Raw genomic sequence first — 24,745 nt, forward strand, 5'->3', positions numbered from 1 at the left:
GCTGAACACAGCAGCAGAAAGGTTTTGTTTACTTTGTGCTACATTTGCCTGATAAATGTTTGTCCCATGAGTCACAGCCCTTTCAAAATACGAACACCTGTTTATCGGTTGCACCTCCAGATTTAAAGCTGCGTGTCAGCCGATCAGGCCTGTGTGAGCTTGTGTAGTTTGGATCAAGACATGAGCTGAAACTCATGACCTGAAACTAAGAAGTAACATAGTAGTAAAGTGTACTCCATGACATTTTTATAATATCAGCAGGTTAGCTAATATTCATGTCATTTGCACAATCTACATACTGGTTTTATTCCAAACTGAGGGCTATTTGAAGAAAGGCATTTCATTTCACTATCTTGCCAACGCACACTGGCGAAAAGTGAGCATGACATTGTTTTGTTAATGTCATAACCTGCCAAATCTTTTATTACCATCTGCCAGCTTCAGCCCATTCAGGCCTCTTGGCTTGGCTCAGCTTTCTGTGAATAGCATCTTTGAAATTAAATAAGTTAACACCCCAATGAAACTCTTCCAATTACAGCCCCATGCTGGTCTCTCCTTAACTGGCTTGATTATGAATAGAGTTTGGATAATGCCCATGTTTGGAAAATAAAATGGCAAAGCATTAGATGATAAGCTGAGTTTTTCTGTATTTGTATCAATCCTTAAAACTTCCATCCTTTCCAATTCTCAGGACAAACGAGCACTGACCAGACGGAGGAGCTTGAAAAAGTCGACATTGGCGTAAAACTTGTCCTCGATGACCTGCAGCCTTTGTGGTGTTAGGATGCACATGGCATTGCGAACAGCATAGACACCTCTGTGGCTGGGAAAAATCAGGAAACGCTCCAGCAGGTTCAGGGTGCAGGCTATGTCTTTTAAATGCAAGTCAGGAACCCCATAGGCAAACTGCAAAAAACAAAAGGAAACTTACAGTAGGTTATGGTGACTTAAGCTTTTATATAATGTCTGAGTACGTTTAATATCCACTGGACTTAAATCTAAATCAAGGCCAGGACGCCAAGAGCTCTAAAAGCCTTTGATCTACATTTGTTATTGTGTAACTTCATAATCCAGTATGATCCAACTTAGTACCATGCAAGGTGGAATGTCTAAAAATGAATAAAATGCCATATAACACACACAACAACCCTGTTGTGTAGGTGTGTGTTTATGCTTGTGTACGTGTACCTGTTCAGGCCTGATCTGAGCATTGACGAGCTGATACACCACAGACTCTGTGAGGGGAATGTCTCTCAGTAGGAACGATGTCAGAGTTTCATCGTCCTTTAGGATGCTCTCCACTTTTACTCCTCGGCCTGCACACAGAGAAGCAGCCAGTTCTTGTGGGCAAAAGGTATTTGAATACATCAAGCTTCAATTTTAGATTCATTCCAGCATGTTGTCTATCAACACACTGATGAAATCTGCGTTTGAGTCACACGGTGGATAAACTGGGTACACTGAAAAAATCTGGAGACTTAGTGGCAAATATTTTGGGCAGGTTGTGACACATATGCTGCATTAGGAGGATAGGAACACAGGATAAAGGCACCTCTGCATTGTCTCATTACTTCCAGTCACCTGTCTGTGCATGAATAATGTTTGCCTTGCCAAATAGCTGGTGTGGCCTCTATCCAGGTTCTGCCCTAGATGAACTGAACTGATGCCCCCACTGAAAGCTACAACAAGCAGGTCACAAAATCAAGAAAGGGAGAGGAAACAGGAATATATTCAGCACACAAAATATTCATGGAATGAAAGCATCACATAAGGACACATTGCTTCAATTTTTAAACCTTTTTTTGTTGTTGAGCAAAATAATATTTGCACTTTTCAAACTTCACAGAAACAAAAAGTTCTACTTCACAAACCAGAGAGGAAAAGTCGTCGCTGAGGCTAGTTTTGTACACACAGTGTAAAAGTTTATGAGGCAGTGATTGTTGACACGTACTCTCACTCCCTGGGGCCTTTTACACATCTAGGTAAAGCTAGATAGACAACATTCAATACATTTACAGACATTTCATCACCTTACTGTTGGTTTTATATAACCTCCAACCTAAATACACAGCACTCTGGATACTCAAGGTGTGCATAGACACTCAGACAGCCGATCTCTTTTTAGGTAATATTATTATTGTTCAAGGGCCTTGAAACATAAAATAAGCATATGAATTCAAATATTTTCTATGAGACAGCCACAAGTCAAATCCATCAGTTACATAACTTGGTTCTCAGCATGATTTAATTTTCTTTCCCTGGGTTCATGGAAACTTGGGTGGAATGTGGATGCATATCTCTGTGAGCTCCATCTACATATTCCTCCGTGAGACTGGCAGCACTGAGAATGACCAGATGTAATCCTTCATGGGCTGGACTGCACTCACTCACAGTAAAGGTTCATGTTGTCAGCAGGGAAAACATGCTTTTCCATGTGTAAACATACATATATACAGTACAGATTTATGTAGGTGTCGTCCCCTGAGATCAGTGTCTATGTTCTGTCATGGGAAGGAAAGCATGAATTACATTCCCACCAAATAAACACACCAATAAAAGTAAGCAGCTTACTCTACAGGCCTTTCTCCATGTGATGTAATCCTGTTATAAAAGCTCTTACTAGATCATCTAAAAAGCACATTTTTCAAACACAGTTCCTCCAGTTACACCTATGCCACTGACACAACTGCCACACAACCTCGTCGATGCTGGATTTGCTTCTACATTGGCTTTGTCATAGTATGTTGACAAAGCCTGGAGCACTGACCTGAGACCTGTTCTGGGCGAGTGCGCAGTGTGTCCATGAAGTTACTCATGGCATTCAGTTCCCGCCAGAGTCGGCTGAGCTGCACAAACTGGGGATCACTAAAAAGGAGCTCCTGGGCATCTGTGTAGAACCGAGCCAATCTGAGGATCACACACATTTAGATGTAAATATGATTGTATACACTCAGAAAAAACTAGTGGATGATAATCTAGAGGCATTGGAATGTATTTTCTTTAAGTGAATCTGCCTTTTTAATCTTAGATCTAAGGTTTTTATAAGAATTTCTTATCGTCTTGGCCTGGATAATGCTCACATGGAGTTGTTGTAGTTGGACACCAGGCCGGGAGATTCACCACGGGTGGGGTACTGGAAACACGGGTTGTTGGCATTGCAGAAGATTCCCTGGATCCAAGGTAGGACCCCTGTGGAGGGCATAGCCTTGTTGGGGAAGTGACCTGAGGGAGTGCAAATACTGTTGGCCTTCACTAGTTTGCACATGTATAAACAGGACTCATCACAGATGGTAGTTTTTCTGTATCTGTGAACATTTTTTTATTTTCTTGTCTTGCAGGGTGCTTACATTCATGTTGACGGTAGAGTGGATTCACTCGTCTTAGCCACACCAGTCCAATGAAAAGCATAACGGGCCATATGATCTCCATGAAGAAACGCACCTGGTTAAAAATACATAATAATGCACAAAAGTACAAAGCTGTATTTTATTCCTGAACTTGTTTGAGGGCAGTGAGTCTTTCACTTTGTTAACCAAAATATTTGCTTTATTTGCAGAAATGTTAACTTCCAGACAGTAGATAGGCTTCCACTTTGACAGTAGACCAGTGGTTGTGTCAGTCCAGCAGTCAGGAGGAAGCTACATGTATGGCCTGTGTCTATCTGTTGCAAGTTTCACATACTACAGAAATAAATCTGAACCTTTAAAATGCTTGTTTAATCTGACATGTTACAAGCACTAGGTTATCTCTAAACTAAACTCATGAGTATTGTGTCTGCAGTGCAGTTTAGGCCTTTACAGGGACAATAACACAAGTAAGGAGGATGTAGATGAAGGCTGGCAGGGTTTCAACTTGCAAACAAAAAGGTCTTTCAGTAAATGAGTTAAGTCATCAGCAAAGAATGAGACCTGAAGGCATTTGTTGCTATCCACATTTAGCCCACTCCCTTGGCTAAATGGAGTGTGGAATTGATGAATGAGAGGATTTTACCCTTTGCCTCCTGCGGATGGTCCAGTTCTTCCACAGCAGGAGCTTGACCTGTCTTCCTGCCCCCATGGTTCCTCCGTTTCACCCCCGCTGGGGCTGCAAGCAGCCAACAAACCTGCATTTAACCAGTCCGCAATACTATCATGAGCTAAGTGAGGCTACTTGATATATTACAGGTGACTTGATACAAGTTTCCAAGACAGTGAAAGGAGGTATGAACATCACAGAGGTTCAGTATAGCCAGTGCTTTATCCAGCTCCATGTGAAAGCTAGTAATAGCTCTGTAATAAGGTTAATGAGCTCAAGACACTTCATGTGGTAAAATGTATAAACCTTCCCACAGTTTATACTCTTACTCTGGTACTTTTTTTATTGTTCATATTACTACCAGAAACCCCTAGATATTACACAAAATTTACTTCAATCTGCATCATTTACGACTACTATGCAATTTTTTGGCAACATTACCTATTTGAATCACTAGAAATACATTCCGAAGGACATAGTGCAGCACATCACTTACCTTAGAAAAACACTTGCACTGTAGATTGATGCCCAGTAAATAAAGCATAACAGCACATATTCTGTCGTGTGTTCCTTTGAGGTTGCTAACGCAGCTTGTTTTCAGACCTTGTGAATAGTTAAGCAGATTGAATTAATCTCCTTTCTCTGTGCTGGGAGACTGGAAACGCCTCTCATCCCTTTGTACCAATGTACATGTCCTAACCACCTGCCACTGTTAAAAGAATATGTCAATTTTAATTACAACTGATTACTCTGTTATATGGTGTTCAGTTTACCGTGCTACGTGGTCCTGAATTTTCTCCCCATTGCATAACTGCTGGTAATCATGGAAGTAAATCCTCTTAAATCAAGTCTTTCAACACTCAAAACATCAAGGTTGGAAGTTTGTTTTTTTTTACACTGAACCTTTTGACATTCAGTCAACCTTGAACGATACTGTGAAAAACTGATACTGTTTAAATAAATGAAGCATTTCTAATGGACTTACAAATAAGCTGTCAGAGTTAGGTTAAAAATACTTAAAAAAGGAAAAAAACACTTTGGCTCTCAAGACATGTCAATGTTGTATTAAAAGAACAAAGATAATGCCACAATATGGTACACAGGCGTGTTTCTAAAAGCTTTTTAGGTCAGTTTGAGTTGATACCATACAAGTTCAACAGTATAAAAACAAGTCATGTATACCCCTTGAAACTACTGTGTATACAATGTGTAACAAAGGTCATAATGTTGCTTTATACACGTTATAATCAAAACGATTATTATGATCTAAATGTAACAGTGTAAAACATTCACAGTGGGTAAAAACTTTCATTGGTGAAGAATATTGATGCCAGGTAAGTGCACTGAACTAGTGTTTTTCCATTGTCTACATGCACTGAACTCAAACATAATTTTGGTATATAAACATACATAGTGAGCCTGTAAGAAGTTTATACAAAATATTCAAATAAGATGTAATTGCACATTTTCAGACAAAAATTATAAATATTCTGGCCTGCTGCCAGAGTGTACTGAGCAAGTGATTGGTAAATGAAATATTGGTATGTTAACATATACAGCATTTTAAGTGCATCCTGTTTTGTCTTCTGAGGAACAAAGCTACAATTCATTTTCCACAGAGTGCCCAAAGTCATAATACAGCTGGAAATTGTCTTTGCAGAATATGACACACACTGTTCAGATTTGAGCCACATTTCTTACATCTGATAGCCTGTGACTGGTAAAGGATCACACAAAATGAGCCTCTCTATGTTCCACCTCTTGGAGGCGTCTAGGCCTTGGTCTCTGATATACTAATTTGGCCTGGTTTTGGCCCAGTTCCTCAGGACTCGAGCTGGGAGATGTGATTGTGTGCTCAGCCGCAACGTCCTCCTCCTCCTCCAGAGGCTCATCTACAGACACCTCTAACTCGATCCCCAGCTCCTCCTCCTCCTCCTCCTCCTCCTCCTCCTCATCGTCATCGTCCTCCTCCTCCTCATCTTCTTCCTCAGCACTGTTAGCTAATAAGCAGTTCTGCAGTGCTTTAGCTTTGCAACCTGACGGGGGCTTGTAGAAGGTTCCTGGGGGAGGCTGGAGAGTCCTGGGAGCCCTAAAAGCTGCTGAAATGGGACTGTACTTGCTAAGATTCTCCTCCCCTCTGAGAGTTCTGCTGGGTCGTACAGTGACGGTGTAAGGTCTGCTGGGGAACATGGTGCTAATAGTGCTGCCAGTAGTTCCAAGAGAGAGGGCTGATGGCACAGAAGTTGATAAGTTGCTGGTATCCACTGGTGCACTGTCTGTGGGTGAACTGGCTATAAATCCAATGGTCTTAGAAGAGACCTCATGCTTGTACTGTTTGTCCCAAGTTCTGCGTAATGTCTGGGTGTCAATGTATGTTCTTCGGTAATGTGTGGCCACTCGCACTTTTGTATTCTCAGTTTCATCCACCTTTTTGATGGACAGGTCAAAGCCATCTCCTTTCATGGCATCTTGGTCAATGCTGTTTCGGGTGTTATTCTCATCAACTCTGCCTCGCCCGTGCACCCGTTCAGCCGGCATGCTAAAAGGCCGGGAAGACGGTTTTCGAGGGTGTCGGAGCTGGACCCTGGTGATAGTAATATGCTGGGAGCGACAGAGGCCTCTCTCTGCAGACTTTGGGACACTTGATGATAAAACCTCACTGACAGTCTCTGAATCCACTTCATCAGCTTTAAACAGAGAGATTAGAACATGTTTATACGTTTACATAACAAATAAAATAATGTGGACTGGCAATTCAGGAGTAATATTGGCTAATATTATGTAGCTTTTTAACAGTACTGACCAGGTTCAAAGTCCCTTCCATCAAGGTTTGGCATGATCTCCTGAACCTCACCTAGTAAATTGGAAGAAGGAATGATAGAGGAATGCCTCTTATACACTTTCGAGCCCTGCTGGTGGTAAATCAGACAAGAACAGAAAACAAACATCAATGTGCATGTTTAAGGTAAATCAGGAATGGATAAATGCTTTGCATATGACATTGGCATGTCAAATCTTATTGTAAGCATGAACACTGATCACCTCTTTAATGTCTCCCAGAGACTTTGAGTGCCTGCTTAGCTGCTGCTCCTTCTCCTTAAGGGTAAGACTGCGTTGTGCATCAACCTCTGCAGGCGAGGTGCCACTCAAAGGGCTCACGGGGGTATCAAAGACCATCTGATAGTGTCTGATTAGGAGCTCCACAATGAGTGCCTGATAGGGGTAATCCACCAGCGAGGAAAGGGAAACTTCGGCATCCGCCTGCCTTGGCTTGATCAGTGTTGGGCCAAAGATGATACCCAGGTTGCTGGCGGTCATTTTATTCTCTTCTGAACGCTCTGTCACGCTGAAGAGGAAGCAACATAGAGAGAAAGTAAATAATGAATCAAATGAATATTTTTACAGGGGTGTTTGATTGAGGCGTACCGGTGTAGATGCTCTATTAGGAACTGCAGTGTCTTGTAATGAGGTGAAGGCAGCTGTCTCAGCAGGTCCTTGATCTTAAAGAGGACCCGGTTGAGGTCCACGCTGACCTGGGCTGGGCTCACTGGGGTGGGACTGAGGCGCAGCAGCTCCAGTTCCTCTACAATGATACTCTGGCTTTCCTTAGCTAAATCAATGAAGTCGTTGTAGAAGCGAAATAGGACAAGTGGCTCTGGAAGCTGCCATGAAAGACACAGAGGAAAGATGTAGACTAAATGAGACAAGGAAGTTTTAATAAACAAAGACATCTGAAATATGCAAGCAAATACTCAAGTGGGCCCGAATTAGATCTGGGATCTTTTACTTATAAGAGCTGGCTTTTGTTCTGCAGAGTCCACATTTAAATACTCAACTGTGTTATGAAAAAGGTTTAAAAAGCAGCCAACCTGTCTCAAGTAGAGTTTGAGTACATTGCTAATGTCGTGGGGAGAAAGGTCGGAGAGCTCCACTAGGTCCTTTCCATTCTCAAATGCCTGACACAACTTCTCCACCCGAGACTTGGCACCATTCACACGGTAGATACCCTGTCAGCAGAAAAACAAAATGCATTCAACACAGGAACACATGATACATTTTTCTAAAATGCTATGGTGACACCCTCCAACTCGAAGAGAAAACATTTGAAGAGAGCAGTTGTTTTTATAGCATGATGTATATTGCAAGTGATCTGTGAAGAGAGGAAGGAAGGAAGGAAGGGAGGAAGGAAGAGGCCTCCTGCAGCACCATTCACCAGGACTACAGTTATACTTTAATAAGTATAAAAGAAATTAAACCCTCTAAAAAAAAAAACATTCTGTCATTCATGTTCGACTGAAAATACCTTAATGTTAAGAGCTCGGTTCTCGATTTCTGATGTACACTTCCGTATGATGAAGGGGATGCCATCCTGACTGTTCTTAGCCACCTGTGTGAAGTCGATGCCAAAGAGGTGAAGCCTGCCCTGGAGCTTCTTATGGCCGCACTGGATGGCCAGAGTTTCCAGACACTTCTTGTGGCAGGCTAGTGAACACTGCACAGGGGTTGACACATATCTCAGTTACACAAAAAAAAAGGCAAGAGCTCATATATGACAGCTGAAAGGTAAGAACTGTAAAATGAAAGAAGACTCATTTCATTTTACGCACACTTCATCATGTTTATGTAGATTACATTTAAATGATAAACTTGCCTTTTCTGATCATAAATTTACATTTAATTATCTAAATGACTTAAGCTTACTGACTCAAGCTCAGTCATCTTCCCAATCTGACTGAGCTGGAAAGGATCTGTCAGGAAAAAAAATGGGATAAACTGCCTAAATCCAGGTATGAGAAGCTTGTAAAGGCTTATCCAAGGAGACTCAAATCTGTTATTGCTTCTAAGAGGGGCTTTTATAAAGTACTGAAATAATACTCAGAATAGACTTTAGAGTTCAGTTTTTGATTTTATTAAAAACTTCTGTTTAATGGCTATTTGGTGTAAATTAATTAGCAAAAATACAAAATGATGGGCTTCCTGTCTCTACTAAAATTATTCAAACCATTAAATCCAGCTGGTCAGGTTGTGCAGCACTGTGCAGCATGTTCAACTAACTTGAATTAAGGTCCTAAGGGACTAAAAAATAAGCAAACTAGGACAGCTTCTTGTCTAGTACCCGCGTATCACCAAAGAAAATGTTCTCAAGTCCAGCGTTACATAATCTCTCTGTAGAAAAATGTTTTCCAGTAACTCTTTTGTTATTGTCTTGTTCAGTACATCTATTAAATATGGAAAGAAACTGGATCTAAAATAAACATGTGAAGGGGACTCCTCAGGGGACACAACAAAAGGTCTTCAGTTTCCACTGCCCGTTCCCCAGCTGAGGCTGGTTGGTGGATTTAGTCTCTAAGGAGAGCTTGTGGTCAGATTCAACTTTTCTCTTTTATTCAAAGATTCTGATGGGGACAGAGGTGGTCTCTCTCTCTTTTGTTTTGGTTTGATTTTTGCTCGCTGTGAGTCATAAAGAAGTCATTGTGAAACTTTGGCAATGGTCATCTTGAAACTGTAAAATAAGAGTATCATGGTTGGACTGTTTCTATAAAGAGAATAAAAGGGAACCAAGTTTACCTCCTCACACTCAGCTCCGTGAAACACTACCAGGCCGTCACACTCCCGACACTTGGAGGGTGCTCTGAGCTTTCTCAGCTTGTGGGTTTGAGCTGCCTTAGACATCTGGGTGTTTCGAAAGGGACCTGGGGAGCTGGCTGTCTCTATTACAATCTCACTTAAACCTGCAGAGTAAAAGGACGAAGTGCATTAACATTCTCCTCCCATTCCTTACACACTCCTACTCAGAAATGTGGCAGTTTGCTTACAAAAGAAAATAGATTGTACGTATGGACACAATGCAAAGTTTCAAGTAACTAAACTTACTTGACTAAAAGTACTGAAACAAACACAGACACTTGAAGAACTGTGCAGTTGAACATTGTGTGAGCTTCACTCACCATTGTCAGAGGGCGATGGAGGCTCTCTCTCATCCAGGTCATCAGCAGAAGACATGGTACCAGTGGAGGGGGTTCTGGGTAATCTCCTCTTGAAGTCTCCTGAACAGTAAGGCAACACACACCAGTAAGTCCACATCTCCAAAGTAATATAAGGCCAGTTCTTTCCTCCTGTGGTCAACGTTACTGTGGGGCCAGTGAGAAGGACTGAGATGGCTTTTTTGAATTTAATGCTCTAAATAAAAAGGCGTGGTTGGTTGCATGGAGTTGATAACTGAGACACTCTTGTATAGGATTGTTGGGTGATTCACACCTCTATTGACTGATCAATGGATCCCAATAGGCCTAGTTTTAATTATGTAGATTTATCTAAAAGAGGCTCATCAGGGATAAACTTCTACATTGTTAACACACTAGGGGTTCCTGGGTGGAGATAGGGCAAAATACACTTTACATATATCTGATACTCCGTACTGGTAATAGCAACCCTCTCAGTCATATGGTAAATGACAAACTCTTACATAGAAACTAAGAAATGTTAATACCTTCAATAATGTATTTAAAGATTTCAGTGGAATAAGTAACTACTTAACAATGTGTGTGTGTTGTCCACAGGTTGCATTTGTAACTTGTCAATTTGTCATACTGTAACCAGTAAAAGGGATTGCGCACAGTTGCTGTTTCAAGTGTCAACCGATGAGGTGAACAAACACCTTGTCAGTTCTTGCATGAACTGACACATTTGAATAAAGTGTTTCCTTGTAAACACTTGCTAGATCCTGACTTGTATTCCGAACGTGTAGTGCTGCACGGCAACAGAGGAAACACAAAGGAACGTTCACCATAGCCATGGCTAGGTGTTGTATAACAAGCGGGGAAAAACCTGGTGACTTGTTTAGTTCAGCTAGGCAGTGAACACAGAAGCTTTACACATAAAAGTGACTTTTTATTTCCTTGATTGCAAGAGTGATAGCATGAGAAAAGGAATGCAGAAATACAAATGATGCATCCAATAGGTGTTAGATGTACAACATAGACAGTGTACAACATGTGTTAGATCAACATAGTGTATGGACAAGTTTTAGAATAAACTTAACTGACCATTAAAACTAAACATATCAAAGCTACACCACATCTCCTTAGTTTTACCTAGAAGTAGTCAAGTGATAGAATTTGTTTTGTGAAATTGGCCACATTAATCTTTAAACCAAAACATGAGGATGACATTGAGCTAAAGAAGTTGGATAATGGATAATGAAGCTGGATGACTGTCTCCATAACTCTACCTGGGCTTGCAGTAGGTGAATCCATAGAGCGAGACTCGCTGCTCCCTCCAGCGCTTTCTGAGTCACTGCACATCCCTGACCCCTGGCTGGCTGCAGCCCAGGGACGAAACGGGGCCTGAATCCGAAGTGCTGGATGAAAACAGATTTCATAATTGGAAGAGAATACATCTACAACACCTTAGTCATTTTTCACTTGAACATTTCTACTAATTTCTGTGATATACATTTGAAATAATCTCAATAAAAAAGCCTATTCAGAAATAGAACTAGAATTTGTAAACATAATACATTTTTATCAAATGTGTGAAAGAACAGATTCTCTCTCACACACACACACACACACACACACACACGTTTGTATGGCAGTCTTGTTGACAATGCTAATATACTCTGTTTTAATTTTTAATTTATCACACACGCACACGCACACACACACACACACGCACGCACACACACACACACACACACACACACACACGCACGCACGCACACACACACACACACACACACACACAGACCAATCAACCAGTGTAATAGCTAATTTGCATTTATTAGCCATCAGTACTCTTTAACTACCACCATCGTTTTAAATGGCCCCATTACCACTGATGCACCCATTAGCCCAGTACTTCCTGAAAAGATCTGGGTAGATCCAACTTGCATATATAAGTAAAACAACAAAACAAAGGAAGATAACAAGACAAGGAAATTCGCTACAGTTGAATGCTTCTGTCACATCATCTTTCACTTTGTGTTTTGCAGTTTTTGTGTGTAACTCACCGAGCAACATTTTGAAACACATAGATCAATGCAAACATGAAAAGTGCTATCTTTGTCTTCGAGAGTCCGATTCAATTTGACAAGCAATGCTAAATGATAGAGTATGTGCAGGAACCAGCTACTGGTGTCAGAAGTCCTTACATGGTGCCTACATTTGACCAGCAACTGTAACTTTTTATCAACTAAGGCATTCCACATTTTACCAAACAATTAATCAAAAATGTAGAGATACATGCTCAGTGTAAACCTACTTTGGATGTCAGTGTTGCTGTTGGAGCGCCTTTCTGCGATCCTGGCATTCTGGGCATTAAAGGAACTGTCTATGTCGTCTCCAGTGACGACATCAGACATCACAGATGCCTGCGACAGGTTACTCTGGGATGAGTTACAGACGCTTACTGAGCGCTTGTCAAAAGGCACTCTGGGGAATGAACATAACAATATGTCTGAAGGCTGAAATGTAGATACCACAACTTTAGCAATACAATTTATTCATATTTTTATTTTTCTGAATTCCTAACTAGGAAGTCCTCCAAACAGTGAACCATTAACATGAAACAAAAAAGAATAAAAGGTGTTACTGCAGATTAGGAAAAAGTTAGAAAAGTCATTTTTGGGAAATCACACAATTCCGTCACTATTGGTGATTTGTGTGTATGAATATACAACATATATCACCTTCCATCCACCCTTAGATCCTTAGGGTGGATTAAAAACAACCACACAATAAAATCCACTCTAAAAATGTTATTACACTGTTTTGTTGGCATACAACATACATATAGTCACATTTTATGGTCTAATGTTGCAGCTGTTTTGCCAGTTTGAATCTTCTAGCCCCGCCCTAAACAGGACGACATATGTAAGACTCTAAGTTGACTTGAAAATGGTTGTTAGCAACCAATTTCTGTACATCGTAGTAAATGTTGCATACTGTTTCGCTGCTGCTCTACATCACATACTTTACAATGCTTTGGCAAGGTGTAAAAATGTAGTGTATAAGTATGCTTCCTTTTAACAGAACAAATAAAGAGAAACTCCCTTTGATTTGACTCAAAATGAAAATGCCACTGAAATGTATCAGTATTGTCATTAACAACCGTTAATGAAAGTAACCCACTGTCTTCTCACAAAATACACTATGTAGGTCAGCAGCCTATATTTAACCTTATGAAGACCACTAGTAAGGATGCATATATGTGTTGCATTTCCTCTCTCTCAAACTGAATTCTTTTGATCATAGGGATTAGAATAGAGGGGTGGGGTTGGGGGTGAGTAGAGGAAGAAAACTAACAAAGCGCTCTCTTATTTCCATCTGTCCAGTGTGAGTACAAACCTGTGTCAACAAATCTCTCTCAAAAGGAAGCTTACATGGGGGGTAAAAACTACCCAAATTATATAGCACTCAAGTTCTCCATCAGAAACATTGTGCATCTAGTTTGGAAGCTACTGAAAAGCCCACTCCCCCAACCACTCTGTCCCATGACCACAGTAATTTCCGCAGGAAGCCACAGCCAACCCAATTGTTTTACGCTTTCCAAAACAAGCTGCCTCCCTCCCTTGCTCCACCTCACCACTGATTTTACAATAACTTGTTTACCATAAGTATGCACAGTTAATATTCCCATTCCCACAGAGTGGGATGATGAAACACAGAGATGTAAATAAAGAGGTCTGGTATGGTGGTAATCAACAAGAGTTGTTTCAATAGGATTCTGTGGGTCTACAATAAGAAACCTGCTATTTAAATGGACAACCTTCAAACCACTGTGGAGGTTGTTTGAGATGACGTTTTGTATTTCTTACCCAGGTGTGACAGGTGAATCGAAACATTGGGCATCCAGACGAGGCCCGTCGGTGGGCAAACTCCTGACAAAGTCGATGTAACGCTGTCCAGGCTCATACAGCTTGGCATTTTCACACAGACTCTGATGGTTAACGGGGAGAGATACAACCTGGGCCTGCTGAAGCTGGAACCAGTTAACAGTCACCTACAAAATATATATATATAATAATAAAAAATTAGAGGGGAATAATATTATCCTGCAGGTACATACATAGAATTGTGACACTGGACTAAAGTGCCAGCCTCTTCAGACTGCCCTGAATGCAGTATTCTATTAACCGAGTGAGTCTAAACTTTAAATGAACATTTACCAAAAGAAATAAATAAATAAAAAACACTTACAGCCTTGAGGGTGAGGTCACACTGAGACACCATCTCGCGGATCTGAGTGATGATCTTACTCTTGGTGTTGGCCAGATCCACTCTCTTCTCTCCAACATCAATCTGACAAGCTTTGCAGTGCTCCTTGGCCTCCTCAGCCTGCCAACAGATTATTTGTAAATTATTATTAAAACTTGATTATTGCATTTTGATGAATGCTTAGTTTAGTAGGTCACAACATCAGTGAGCCAAAAATAATCATGATCTTGTTTTCTGCTTTTCAAAATTCAGACAACAGCTCCCTTAGTCCAGACAAAAAAAATCAGTTTGACTGAGAATATTGAGAGATCATAAGAAAGCCTTAACAAAAAGCAAAAATGTATAAGAGGAGAAGGTTGTGCTATTGGCTCAGATTGTATGCTATAATGGTCTTATTTGTTGGGTGCCATTTACAAAAAAGAGTAAAAAGTAAAATCCAGTAATTGAGATTAGTTGAGGGTCCATAGGAATCTGCAGTGTACCACAATTAAACACAACACACAACAGAAGAGGTGCTCTACCTTCTGCAGGGCCTCCTCCTCTAGCCTGCGCCTCTTTTCTAGCTGTTTAGCTCCCGCTGCTCCCTGCTCCTCCTCCAGGCGGCTGGTGGACACCTTGGCCTTTTCATACTCCTCCTGCCGCTGGGCCTGCATCAGCCGGGCTTTCTTTAGAGCACTGTCTGCCTCATGCTGGAGATGCACATGTTACATTAACACACAGATATACAGAAACAGAAAGACCCACATACTGTAGCATACATGTAAAGAGACATTAAGCTGATCTTGCCATTTCAGGCTTTATGCACTGGATTTGTTCATTTAAATGGTAACCTTTAAAATATAATAACAACACTATAGAGATATCTCCTCTTCTATCCTCTTTTTGAACAATCTAATAGTACTTATCATCCAAAACCACCTGGTGTTAAGTAGGTCAACCCACCATTTTCTTTTGCTCTCTCTGCCATTGCTCCTTGACCTCTTTTCGCAGTTTGTCCAGCTCATTCTTTCGGGCCTGGAGAGGCTGGAAAGAAACACATAATCCCGCACCACACACACACACACACACACACACACACACACACACACACAGACACAGACACAGACACAGACACAGAGAGAGTCAGTAAGTCCTCTTGTTTTATACTGTACAACTAAAGACAAAGTCTTTGTTATACTACCTGTATGAATTTGTTGCTCTGAAGTACTGCTGCCGTGTGAAGGACCAGCTGGCTGTACTCAATGTCATTTTTGAAAGCATTCATGTAGATCTCACGGAAAGGCATGAATTCCTTAAATATAGACGAGAAGGTCTTAACTCTTAACCCTGCCCATGCTTCACTGCCCTGGCGAAGCATGGGCAGACAAATTAAATGCATTGAAGGCAGCAGAGATATCTACTCACCTGCTGACTCGCCAGCGTCTTGGCAGATTCTGCCATTTTGGCATAACTCTTTGCACACTCAATATCTAGAAACAGACCACACCAAATTCTGTGTTAAATTGGTGGATATTTAACAACATACCAGGGCTGTCTACTGGCCGTCAAATATTTGAAGAGCGCTGTAAGCACAACGACAGAGAACCATGTAAGCATTTCTCTGACTAAATCACACAAGAGACAACTGTACTGTGTAATATTAAATCAGCAAATGAAGCATTAACTTGAGTAGACTTGTTATACAAACACATCTGTTTGCTTAATAAAATCAGTACTGTACAACTTGACTAAGTGCTTCATGTCACTGTGTTGACTGATGAGTGACTGAACTCATTCATTAACTGGTTTACCAAACAAAAGCTCTCACATTCACACACTCAACCTTGAGCCTGGATAAAACGTTTTTAGTCCAGTTCAAGTGATCAAGGAAAACTGACCTAATTAAGTGCATTCCTTGGTAAAAACTAGTGCTACACAATGAATCTAACTGCAATTGTGATGTGCAATTATTGAAATTTAACTTAGTTTAGTATCATGAATTAGTTTTAGAGATAGATTTAGATGTTTATTGATGTGATGATAACAATTAAAAAATAACAGTGCCTAAGCAGGTGTTTTACGCTTCTTTCTTTGTGTGTTTGAATAGTCTAATACACATTTCAACACTATCTTCAGTATGTCCATTTTCCTTGAAAACCAATCAACATTATATTGCAAATCACCAAATCTCTTTTTGTGGGAACCCTACCAAACTCTGATTTAAACCAGTCAGTTTAGGTCTTATAAAAAAGGATTTCAGTGTCATTGCTTTGGAATGGTGGGTTAATATGATGTTGTTGTTTTACCTTAAATGTATGTATGGAAATAGCACGTACATAACAACATGTCAGAACATACACTGACGTGACTGTTCACACTAACATGTAATAAAGTGCCTATTGTAAGTACATGTTGTTTGATACAACAACAACAGCACCATCTCACAGCTGATGTTTGTCCTTCAGTGTAATAGGTGCCACTTCGCTGCTGCCTTCCTACAAGTCAGAATTAGTCTCTCCACCTAAGCTCCAACTCACCCATGCTGACACGTTTTTCCACCCAGGCCAGCAGTTCTTTGGTGTACTTGGACCAGGCCTTGGCGTAGAGCAGCACTGACACCACTCCGCCTTCCTGCCGTTGCAGTGTCCTGTCCACGTCTTCAGCCCGAACTGGCGGAGATGGCCCTGTGACAACCACAGGGAGACCACAGAGACCACATCTTGTAAAAGATGGGTTTTAACATGACCACCTGTGACCACCCCCACTGCCCACCACCACCAAACAAACTCTTCACCACTGGATATGTGTCAGTATGTGTAAGAAAACACACTGACCTTGCATTAGTTTGATATTGGCTAAGACCATTTGAAGGTAGCCAATGCTAACAGGTGATTGACTGATGGATATGTTAATAAGTCATCAAGACTTGAGAGCTTGTATCACCCAGTCCCAGATCTGCCTGCAAATGGCAGAGGTCCACCAGAATCAACACCTTGCCCCAGAATCATAAAAGAACAGTAGCCCAGCTTAGGACTGATTGAAAAAGCGTTTTTCCCCAAACAAATATGCCTGGATTAGTTTCCACCCCACCTCTTTCACGTCACTGCACCACAGTACAGTAGCTGTGTGCTATTGAGATCTGTCTTACCTGGCGGATCATCTTTCTCAGGACCGGATCCTCCAGATTCCACAGAGAGGGTCTCAAAAGACTGAAAATAAAAAAAGATCAAACACGAGGCTTATCAGAAGCCTGCTCTCCTTGTTAGAAACTACAGCAGCAAAACAACAGCAACACACTGAATGAAGGCTGTGTCAGGAACTTGTAGCAACTGCAAGTACTCGCTTAACCTTTGAACTCTGCTGCTGTTATTTTTCACATCTTTTGACAGCTCAAGGGCAGTAGGACAAATTCTAATATTGGCTGGATGGTGAACAAACTAGTAACTGTGTAAATGTGTGGAGTCAGTGCAGCCAGACTATAATGGCTTAACAGTGATTTTCTTACCCTGCTCCTCTTAGTTAGGGGCAGCCCCAACACTGATCCATTCTCTGCATCTCCCATAAGGAAGTCGGACACTCTGTAGGGAAAACAGAAACACAGATCAATAGTTTGAGTGTAGAAAAAAAACAGCTGATGATTTTCAAAATACATCCAGTTTATAATGCAACACTTTTAATGACTTATATATATATTATGTACTTTCTGAATTGACAAGGAACAGGTACATTTGCTCGTAAAAAAACTGCTCTTGATTAACAGCAATCACAATAATGATGACAAACTTACACATTGCCAAATGTGAATGCCAATTTGTCGATAGCGGCGTAGATCTCTCCAAAAAGTTTCCGTTTGTTCTCTTCAGTCACCTCCTTAAAGTTCACTCCTGTCGAATTGGGATAAAGGAGGACAGAGTTAAGTTTTTGTGGCAAACCTAAACCGAGCATACTAAAGACATCCTGTGTTTGAGGCATGATTCATCATCCTGCTAATGATGTCAAGTGTGACAATCTCAATTCAATCTCTTCTGAGTCATGCTGTACTCTCTGAATCACACTCACAGCTAAGGAGGTGTTCACTTTAAATCGCACACATTCAGGCGTTTTCGCATGAAAAAGTCCCTCAGAGGCATCCAAAAACAACTGTATACCTTAAATCAGAAAAAGATAAGCAAAAACTGCAAGTGTACATATCTGGCTCTAATCTAGAAAAGCAGTAGCTTCCTGCTGTAAGTCCAAACACAGTGATGACTGAGGACAGAATGGGGGAAAGAACACAGACGAGTAAATACGTCTGTAATCAGTCTTCACAATAAACTTCCTGTCCTGACTGAGCAGAGAGAAAATAAACTAGGAAAGAGGTGCTAAGAAAAAAAGTCCAAACACCAAGCAATAAATCAGTGATGTCACAGTTCAAAGACTCAGAAGAGACATTTTAAATTGAAAACCTACGGTCTTTGGTTGTTATTTCTCTTAGATAAACTTTCAAAGTTATTGTTGTGAATCTGATCTCTCTAATACAAGCAGAGAACAACATTTATGGATGGCACACAAGCTAAAACTAATCTCGAGTGGTTTAAAAAAGCTGGTAAAACAATATCCACATTTGCACATTGTTACTCATAATGCAGTAGCACGTCTTATTTTTGAGATTTGAGTTCATACAGTATCTCTAACATACACAAAATTCGCTTCCAGTCATTGGAAGCTCTAAGTAACAGTATATAACGTTCAACAGTTAACAAGATACAGACACACAAAAAGATAACAATTCCATCTCACCCAATGTGCTGGTGGCCCCTACACCTCACAGCATAAGACCCCAAAAATAGATCTTTAGGTTTCCGGCCACAAACTCTGCATGCTTAGAAATAGAACCATTCTGGAACCAGGATAAAAATCACAACACAATCTACAGTCTCATAAAGTGGTTCTGAAGGGGGGCACTGTGATACATTATGCTAGTTTAATTAGATTATTGAATTAACCACACAATAAAAACTGGTGAGCACCTGCCCACCAATTGCAACCCCCGCTAAGATGCTTCCCCACTAGCTACTACACACTGCATCCAGGTTTTTGGGAGTTGAGAAGTAAACAGTACTACAGATGGTATAACAACGAATTACCTACCTTCAAACAGCTTTTCTTCTTCCCCTCCTGTTAATCTGATCACCAAAAACCACAACTACAAGATGAATGAAATGCTAAACACATTAAACGTGTCATTGAAAAATGACTACGTTCATGTATCCAGCTAAAAAGAAAAATCTGACAGAGAAATAAATCCAAAGTAAAAAACTCAAAAACAGGCACAGGAAGTATTAGGAAGTATAGGCTCTGTCAGATGGGTGTTAAAAAAAAAGGAGGGGGGGAGGGGGTGTCCATTAGGAGCCTCTTGTTGCCTCTCGTCAACCCCAGACCAGCTACTGTAGCCACCACCATTCAAAGCATGCAACTCTCTTCTGCAGTTACATCTCCTCCTCTTCTGTCCAACCCCTACCCCCAACAGGACATCCTGAGGCTTGCTGGAATACAATGCCAGCACTTGCTTGGGCCATGACCAGAACTCCAAACATGGTTACATCATCTGGGAAAAATTGCATTGTTTCACTGGAAAAAGCACAACTCTCTCGAAACACCCGTCAGCTGCAAAAACCTCAATAGAATACAGGACTTCTTCCAATAAAGAGCAACGCAGATGTAGCAAGGCATCGGACTGGAAGTAGAATAGTGGAAGTATTAAAGGATGAAAAATATTACAAAAGTTTGTGTAGACCATTTTATCTAGTGTTGAGTAAAAGGAAATGTTTTTACAGTTTTAATATTTATTTCTAGTTTTAAAGATCAGAACAAAAGACATCATGGTCAAATGTTGTATAACAAAAGACCTGGTAGTTTAAAATAATGGTAAAGTGTGCAGTTGATAGCACCTTGTTACTGTGTTGGGGTCAACAAGTGGGCAATTCTGGCCACCTAGTGGCAGAAAAAAGGCACTATAACATGATTCACTGGACATAAATTTAAAAGATTAGATTATTACAGCTTTTGAAAAAGGTAGATCTGTTACATGATATGCTTGACATATGTACCTGTTCAGCGATATCCAACCAGTTTTCTGTCAGCTCTCAAAAGCAGCTGCACTCTTAAACATTTTTCCACCCAATGTAATAGCGTATCTAATTACTGTTTATGGCAAACAAACATACACGCACGCGCCCGCCTGTGCAGGCTCCTTTTAGATATTTCAGTGAAGGTAAACTACACAAGTCTCCTCAGACTTGTTCAGCTCCCTGTCACCATTCCTCATTAAAAGCAAGCAGTTAAAAAAAGCTGTGAAGTCTCTATATGCCCTTCTTTGCAATGCAAATCAAGATGAGGTAAAGTCAGAGGATTCTTGTGTGGCAGCCAAGTTAAGAATTGACCTGCATACCAGATCATAATCTCGGAGAATGAGCAACTGAAAAGGATTCCTTATTGTAGTTCCATCTGAACTGGCAGACACAGCACAAAGCACACCCTTTCCTCCCTCCCTCTTAAATCAGGTATTTGACTCCCAAATATTTTTCTTATTTTCTTACTCTGTATGGGGTTGAAAAACACATGCTGCTGCATTATAAAGCAGTAGTGACTTCTTTGAAGTTATAAGAGGCGTTCCCTGGGAAAGCCTTTTTGTAGTTTAAGTGAGAGGGCATAGTTCTAGTGTATGTCCAGGAGAGTGTCAAGGGAGGAGGGTAGATAACCAGAGACTAAACAGACTGAAGGAAGAGTGGAGGAGTAGCTGGTATGTGTTACAGGGAAACTGTGTATGTGTTTGTTTTAGGAAGAGCTGATCATCATAGCTCACCTTTGACCGTGGCGATTACGGTTCCAGCTGTACTGAATATATCCACTGAGTTGAGGCTCTGGTGTTTGGCAATAATGGCCTTCAGAACTCGCAGCAGCTCCCCGAGTCGTTCGTGGACCGCCTGATGGAGGCAGTCCTGGTGGTCTAGAAAGTGAAAAGATGGTTTCATGATTCCAATTTACTTCCTCAGTGACCATTAAGTTACATTCAGTCTATTTTGTAATAATCAGTTTGGCTAGATCATGGTGGTTAGAAATATATTAAGACAGGTCAATAAACTACACCCTTTAAACTGAGGGCAGATGAAGTTACAATGTGATAACACATTTTTTTGAAAATAAGTCTCTTGGTTTGGACTTGGGTTAATATTTACTACCTAGGACCATAAGGTTGGTTTATGATTTCCATATTTGCATCTCAACAAAAATCCACATTTTAAATTTCACCACCTGTCCAAGCCTGCGCAGACTGTGTTCAAAGTTTGTGTTAATTGGGACTGGACTGTCAAACAGGCATATTGGTGCTGGATGTTGCTTATTGGCTGAACCTGCACTCTCCAAATTAAAATAAAAAACAGCAGTGCTAGGATCAAAACACGAAAGACCTACACTCTGTACTGTCCCTGAATGTCTCACAATACAGATGATCCACACTTTTCTCTACCACCTCCCTCTGCTTTTGGACAAAGAATTGTGTCCTAAGTCTGACAGTTACTTTAATTACAAAACTCGAAGTAATTACAAACTTGAATTTCTCACATTCAAAAAATTTTTAACATACTGAAGCAAGCTATTTAAAATCTCCCTGCTTTACACAGATGGTGCCACCTTGCAGCTTTGTTGGTTGAAAGGGTCCATGGTAGCCATGTCAGACTCCTGCCACCCTTTCACAAGAGTTCTAGTAAACTGTGTAGGTGCTAATGCACTGTCCAGGCAACTTAACTAAGATGGCAGGAGGACTGCCCACAGCTCAGCAAACCTACACAGAACATCTATGGTGCAAACCTGAAAACCATGAATATGTATGATATGTGGTTCTGGGTACTAGATTTGTTTTCACTAACAGTGAGTCACCACCATTTACAAAGGGCAAAATGCACTTTGTCATTAAGTAACCTTGATAATGAATATTTTAGTATCGTCAAGGAATGAGACAATGTACATGCACTAAAGATAAAAGCGTTATTGTACCACTTCTTGGAACTATTGTGAGTAGTACAAGGTAGTGTGACATCTAGCACAGCTGGAATGGGTGCCATTGCCACTGTGCGTAAAATATGTTGCAGTCCTAGATTAGAAAAACTACACTGTAGTCTGGTTGGTTGTTGTATCATGTTTGATTTTTTTTATGGCCCAATTTTCTGTTTCGTGGTCTTATCTCTATTCATTAATTTGTAGTAAAATAAAGGTTACGCACAAAAAATGACTCACACACGAGCACAAACACATACAATGGATACAGGCAGTCAAAGCCTCATTTGTGCTGACGATCACCCCTGGATTATCCCTTCATGGAAGGGGGGATCAGAAAGACTTTAGCTGTCTCCTATTTTTTTCTTTTATTTGTTAGCTCTCTTGTTTGGAGTTGAGCAAATGGTGCTGCCAGTGGTGCTAGTAACGCTTGGTTCTGTGTTGCCGCCATGACAATGCTAACTAAGAGCTGACAGAAAAATCCAGTCAACTGACAAGCAGGGAGCAAGTTCACATTGACCAACAGGTCACAACATCACAATAGTCACACACTGAGTATGAAAAGCGCCCAAAAATGTGGGCCAAAATTAATTCAGTAACCAAAAAGCTACCACGATCACATTGGCGTATTGTCTGGATGCAAGTTTCAACCTTTCTTATAGGACTCTGACAAGTGCCATTTTTTCCCCTTTAATGAATTAAAGACAACAAATCACCATAATGAAGCTGTTTTACAGACTACTTCAATACAGCCTATCAGTGCAAATCAAAAATGGGGTCAACTCACTACAACAGTTGCAATATTCGCCGGAAATAACACCACGAGGAAGGAGAGAGGTTATTCCAGATGAACAAGCAGTTGTTTAGATTAGAAAGAAAAAAAAAACAATCATCGCACAAATCAGTACACAGATTGCCTAATTACCAACACCAAAATGATTACATAAGATGAGCTCAAATCCCACTACCACATCAGCTACTCAATGCCAAAATACCCTGTTTGCTCTAGCTTGCCAAATGCTTCTCTGCATGACCTAGGGTGTCTCATCCTGCTCCATAGCAACCATCTTCATCCATCTTTATCAGATGTCATGTACAGCATCTTTTTCTGCCAGGGACCTGGTGGTTTTTGAAAACGAAAGCCTCTTGTCCTTTTGTTTCAGCGCTTCAGTTCTCCACGAGGCAGGAAAAGGGACGACGGTCTGCTTCTGGCAGAGCCACACATCAAACTCAGAGTTGATACAACCAGTGCCCATGAGCGTACGAAAGAGATCATTCTCAGTGTTGGTAGCCTTAAGTATCTTGTCATTTGAAAATTATAAAAAATGAGAAACATGAGATTTAGTAATGTTACAGCATGTATTCTTGTATTCACTTGACACCCCAAATACTCTAGCACCACTAGCAAATTAAAAACCATAAAAACAGCTATCATCACATTTTTATGTATGTTTTTGCGGTGTCTTGCGGTATCCTTTACTGTTAAAAAAAATCAATCTTCCCTGAAACCTTTTCTCTTCCCACCTCATATAGTGACTGCAACCCACAATGATTTGATATTGATAAAAGTTTACAAAAAACTGCTTCACTCCTTGAGCCCTTAATTGATTCTGGTCAGTTCAGATCCCATTTATAGACATTATCCTTTGAATGGAAAAATACACACAATGTCCTAAATCATCCCCACACAACCTATACATCCCATTCACTGAGCAAGTAACTAAATCCTGACTCCTAGAGGTATCAAGCCTGGGCAAGCAAGAGGTTTATTAAGGATGAGCCTAAACCATGAATTCCCACAAGACAGAGGATCTTCCTTTGCAAAGCTCCACAGGCTTCAATCTTCAATGGTGGATGTGTGGCCTATTGAGACGATCCTAAATGAAAGCTAATTAGCAAGACATTATGGTTGCATCCACCAGCCCAGCAGGGTACTGGATAATGTACAGAGACTGATTATTTAACCCCCTAAACTGACATTCTGGATCAGGCACAAAGAGAAGAACACTCGTTCCCACGAAGCAGGGCCAACATGCAACAAGTGCATTTTGATTCGGCAGGGGTACCATTTTTAACAAAGGACAAAAAGTTTGGAGACAATATTATTGTGGAAACATTTGCAACGTTACAAAGTTCAAGGCTATCTAAAAAGTGGCTAAAACAGGAGAGCTACTGGGTTGATCAGTCTGTTTTCCCCAGGGAAGAATACAGAGCTTTGAGGGAAGATTTGTTTGAGTGCCAAAAACTCACTGTTGTCCCTGGGGCCACAAACAAATAGTGGGACTGGTCACCACATGGGCCTGTCACATGAAGCATTTATGGAACACTAAATCACAACGACAGCATTTCACTTTTCCCGGGAAAAGAGAATTGTGGAGTGATGGTTAGGGGTGGGAAAATTGTAAACTTTAGGAGGGTTATGGGAGGAGTTTTGGGAGATATGGGGGTAAAAAAAATCAGGAGTAGGAGGAAGGGGGTTGTGTTATTTGAAGTAGCACTCT

General features: G+C 40.8%; 2 protein-coding genes across 5 annotated transcripts in view; both read right to left on the minus strand.

Moving 5' to 3' along the window:
* The window catches only part of abca4a (ATP-binding cassette, sub-family A (ABC1), member 4a), a 29,733-nt gene extending 25,677 nt beyond the window's left edge, over positions 1-4,056 (minus strand). Inside the window, exons 1-6 of the mRNA XM_026364293.1 lie at positions 3,991-4,056; positions 3,348-3,441; positions 3,081-3,222; positions 2,768-2,907; positions 1,189-1,316; positions 709-906 (exon numbers count right to left, since the gene is read on the minus strand). Coding sequence (XP_026220078.1) covers positions 709-906; positions 1,189-1,316; positions 2,768-2,907; positions 3,081-3,222; positions 3,348-3,441; positions 3,991-4,056 — 768 coding nt within the window. The remainder of the gene's footprint in view (positions 1-708; positions 907-1,188; positions 1,317-2,767; positions 2,908-3,080; positions 3,223-3,347; positions 3,442-3,990) is intronic.
* Positions 4,057-5,056: 1,000 nt separating this feature from the next.
* The window catches only part of arhgap29a (Rho GTPase activating protein 29a), a 29,616-nt gene continuing 9,927 nt past the window's right edge, over positions 5,057-24,745 (minus strand). For 2 of the 4 annotated variants that reach the window (XM_026364294.1, XM_026364295.1), the window contains 21 exons: positions 21,055-21,198; positions 17,998-18,094; positions 17,716-17,788; positions 17,359-17,419; positions 16,748-16,894; positions 15,636-15,700; positions 15,412-15,522; positions 15,174-15,254; positions 14,753-14,920; positions 14,214-14,351; positions 13,832-14,016; positions 12,277-12,446; positions 11,246-11,374; positions 9,963-10,061; positions 9,583-9,746; positions 8,318-8,506; positions 7,884-8,021; positions 7,441-7,676; positions 7,057-7,360; positions 6,818-6,926; positions 5,057-6,701 (listed from right to left, as the gene is read on the minus strand). In XM_026364294.1, coding sequence (XP_026220079.1) covers positions 5,743-6,701; positions 6,818-6,926; positions 7,057-7,360; positions 7,441-7,676; positions 7,884-8,021; positions 8,318-8,506; positions 9,583-9,746; positions 9,963-10,061; positions 11,246-11,374; positions 12,277-12,446; positions 13,832-14,016; positions 14,214-14,351; positions 14,753-14,920; positions 15,174-15,254; positions 15,412-15,522; positions 15,636-15,700; positions 16,748-16,894; positions 17,359-17,419; positions 17,716-17,788; positions 17,998-18,094; positions 21,055-21,198 — 3,767 coding nt within the window. In that variant the 3' untranslated portion in view covers positions 5,057-5,742. The other 2 variants (XM_026364297.1, XM_026364298.1) reach the window with 2 other exon arrangements.

The sequence above is a fragment of the Anabas testudineus genome, chromosome 2, assembly GCF_900324465.2.
Source record: "Anabas testudineus chromosome 2, fAnaTes1.2, whole genome shotgun sequence".
Classification (NCBI taxonomy): Eukaryota; Metazoa; Chordata; class Actinopteri; order Anabantiformes; family Anabantidae; genus Anabas; species Anabas testudineus.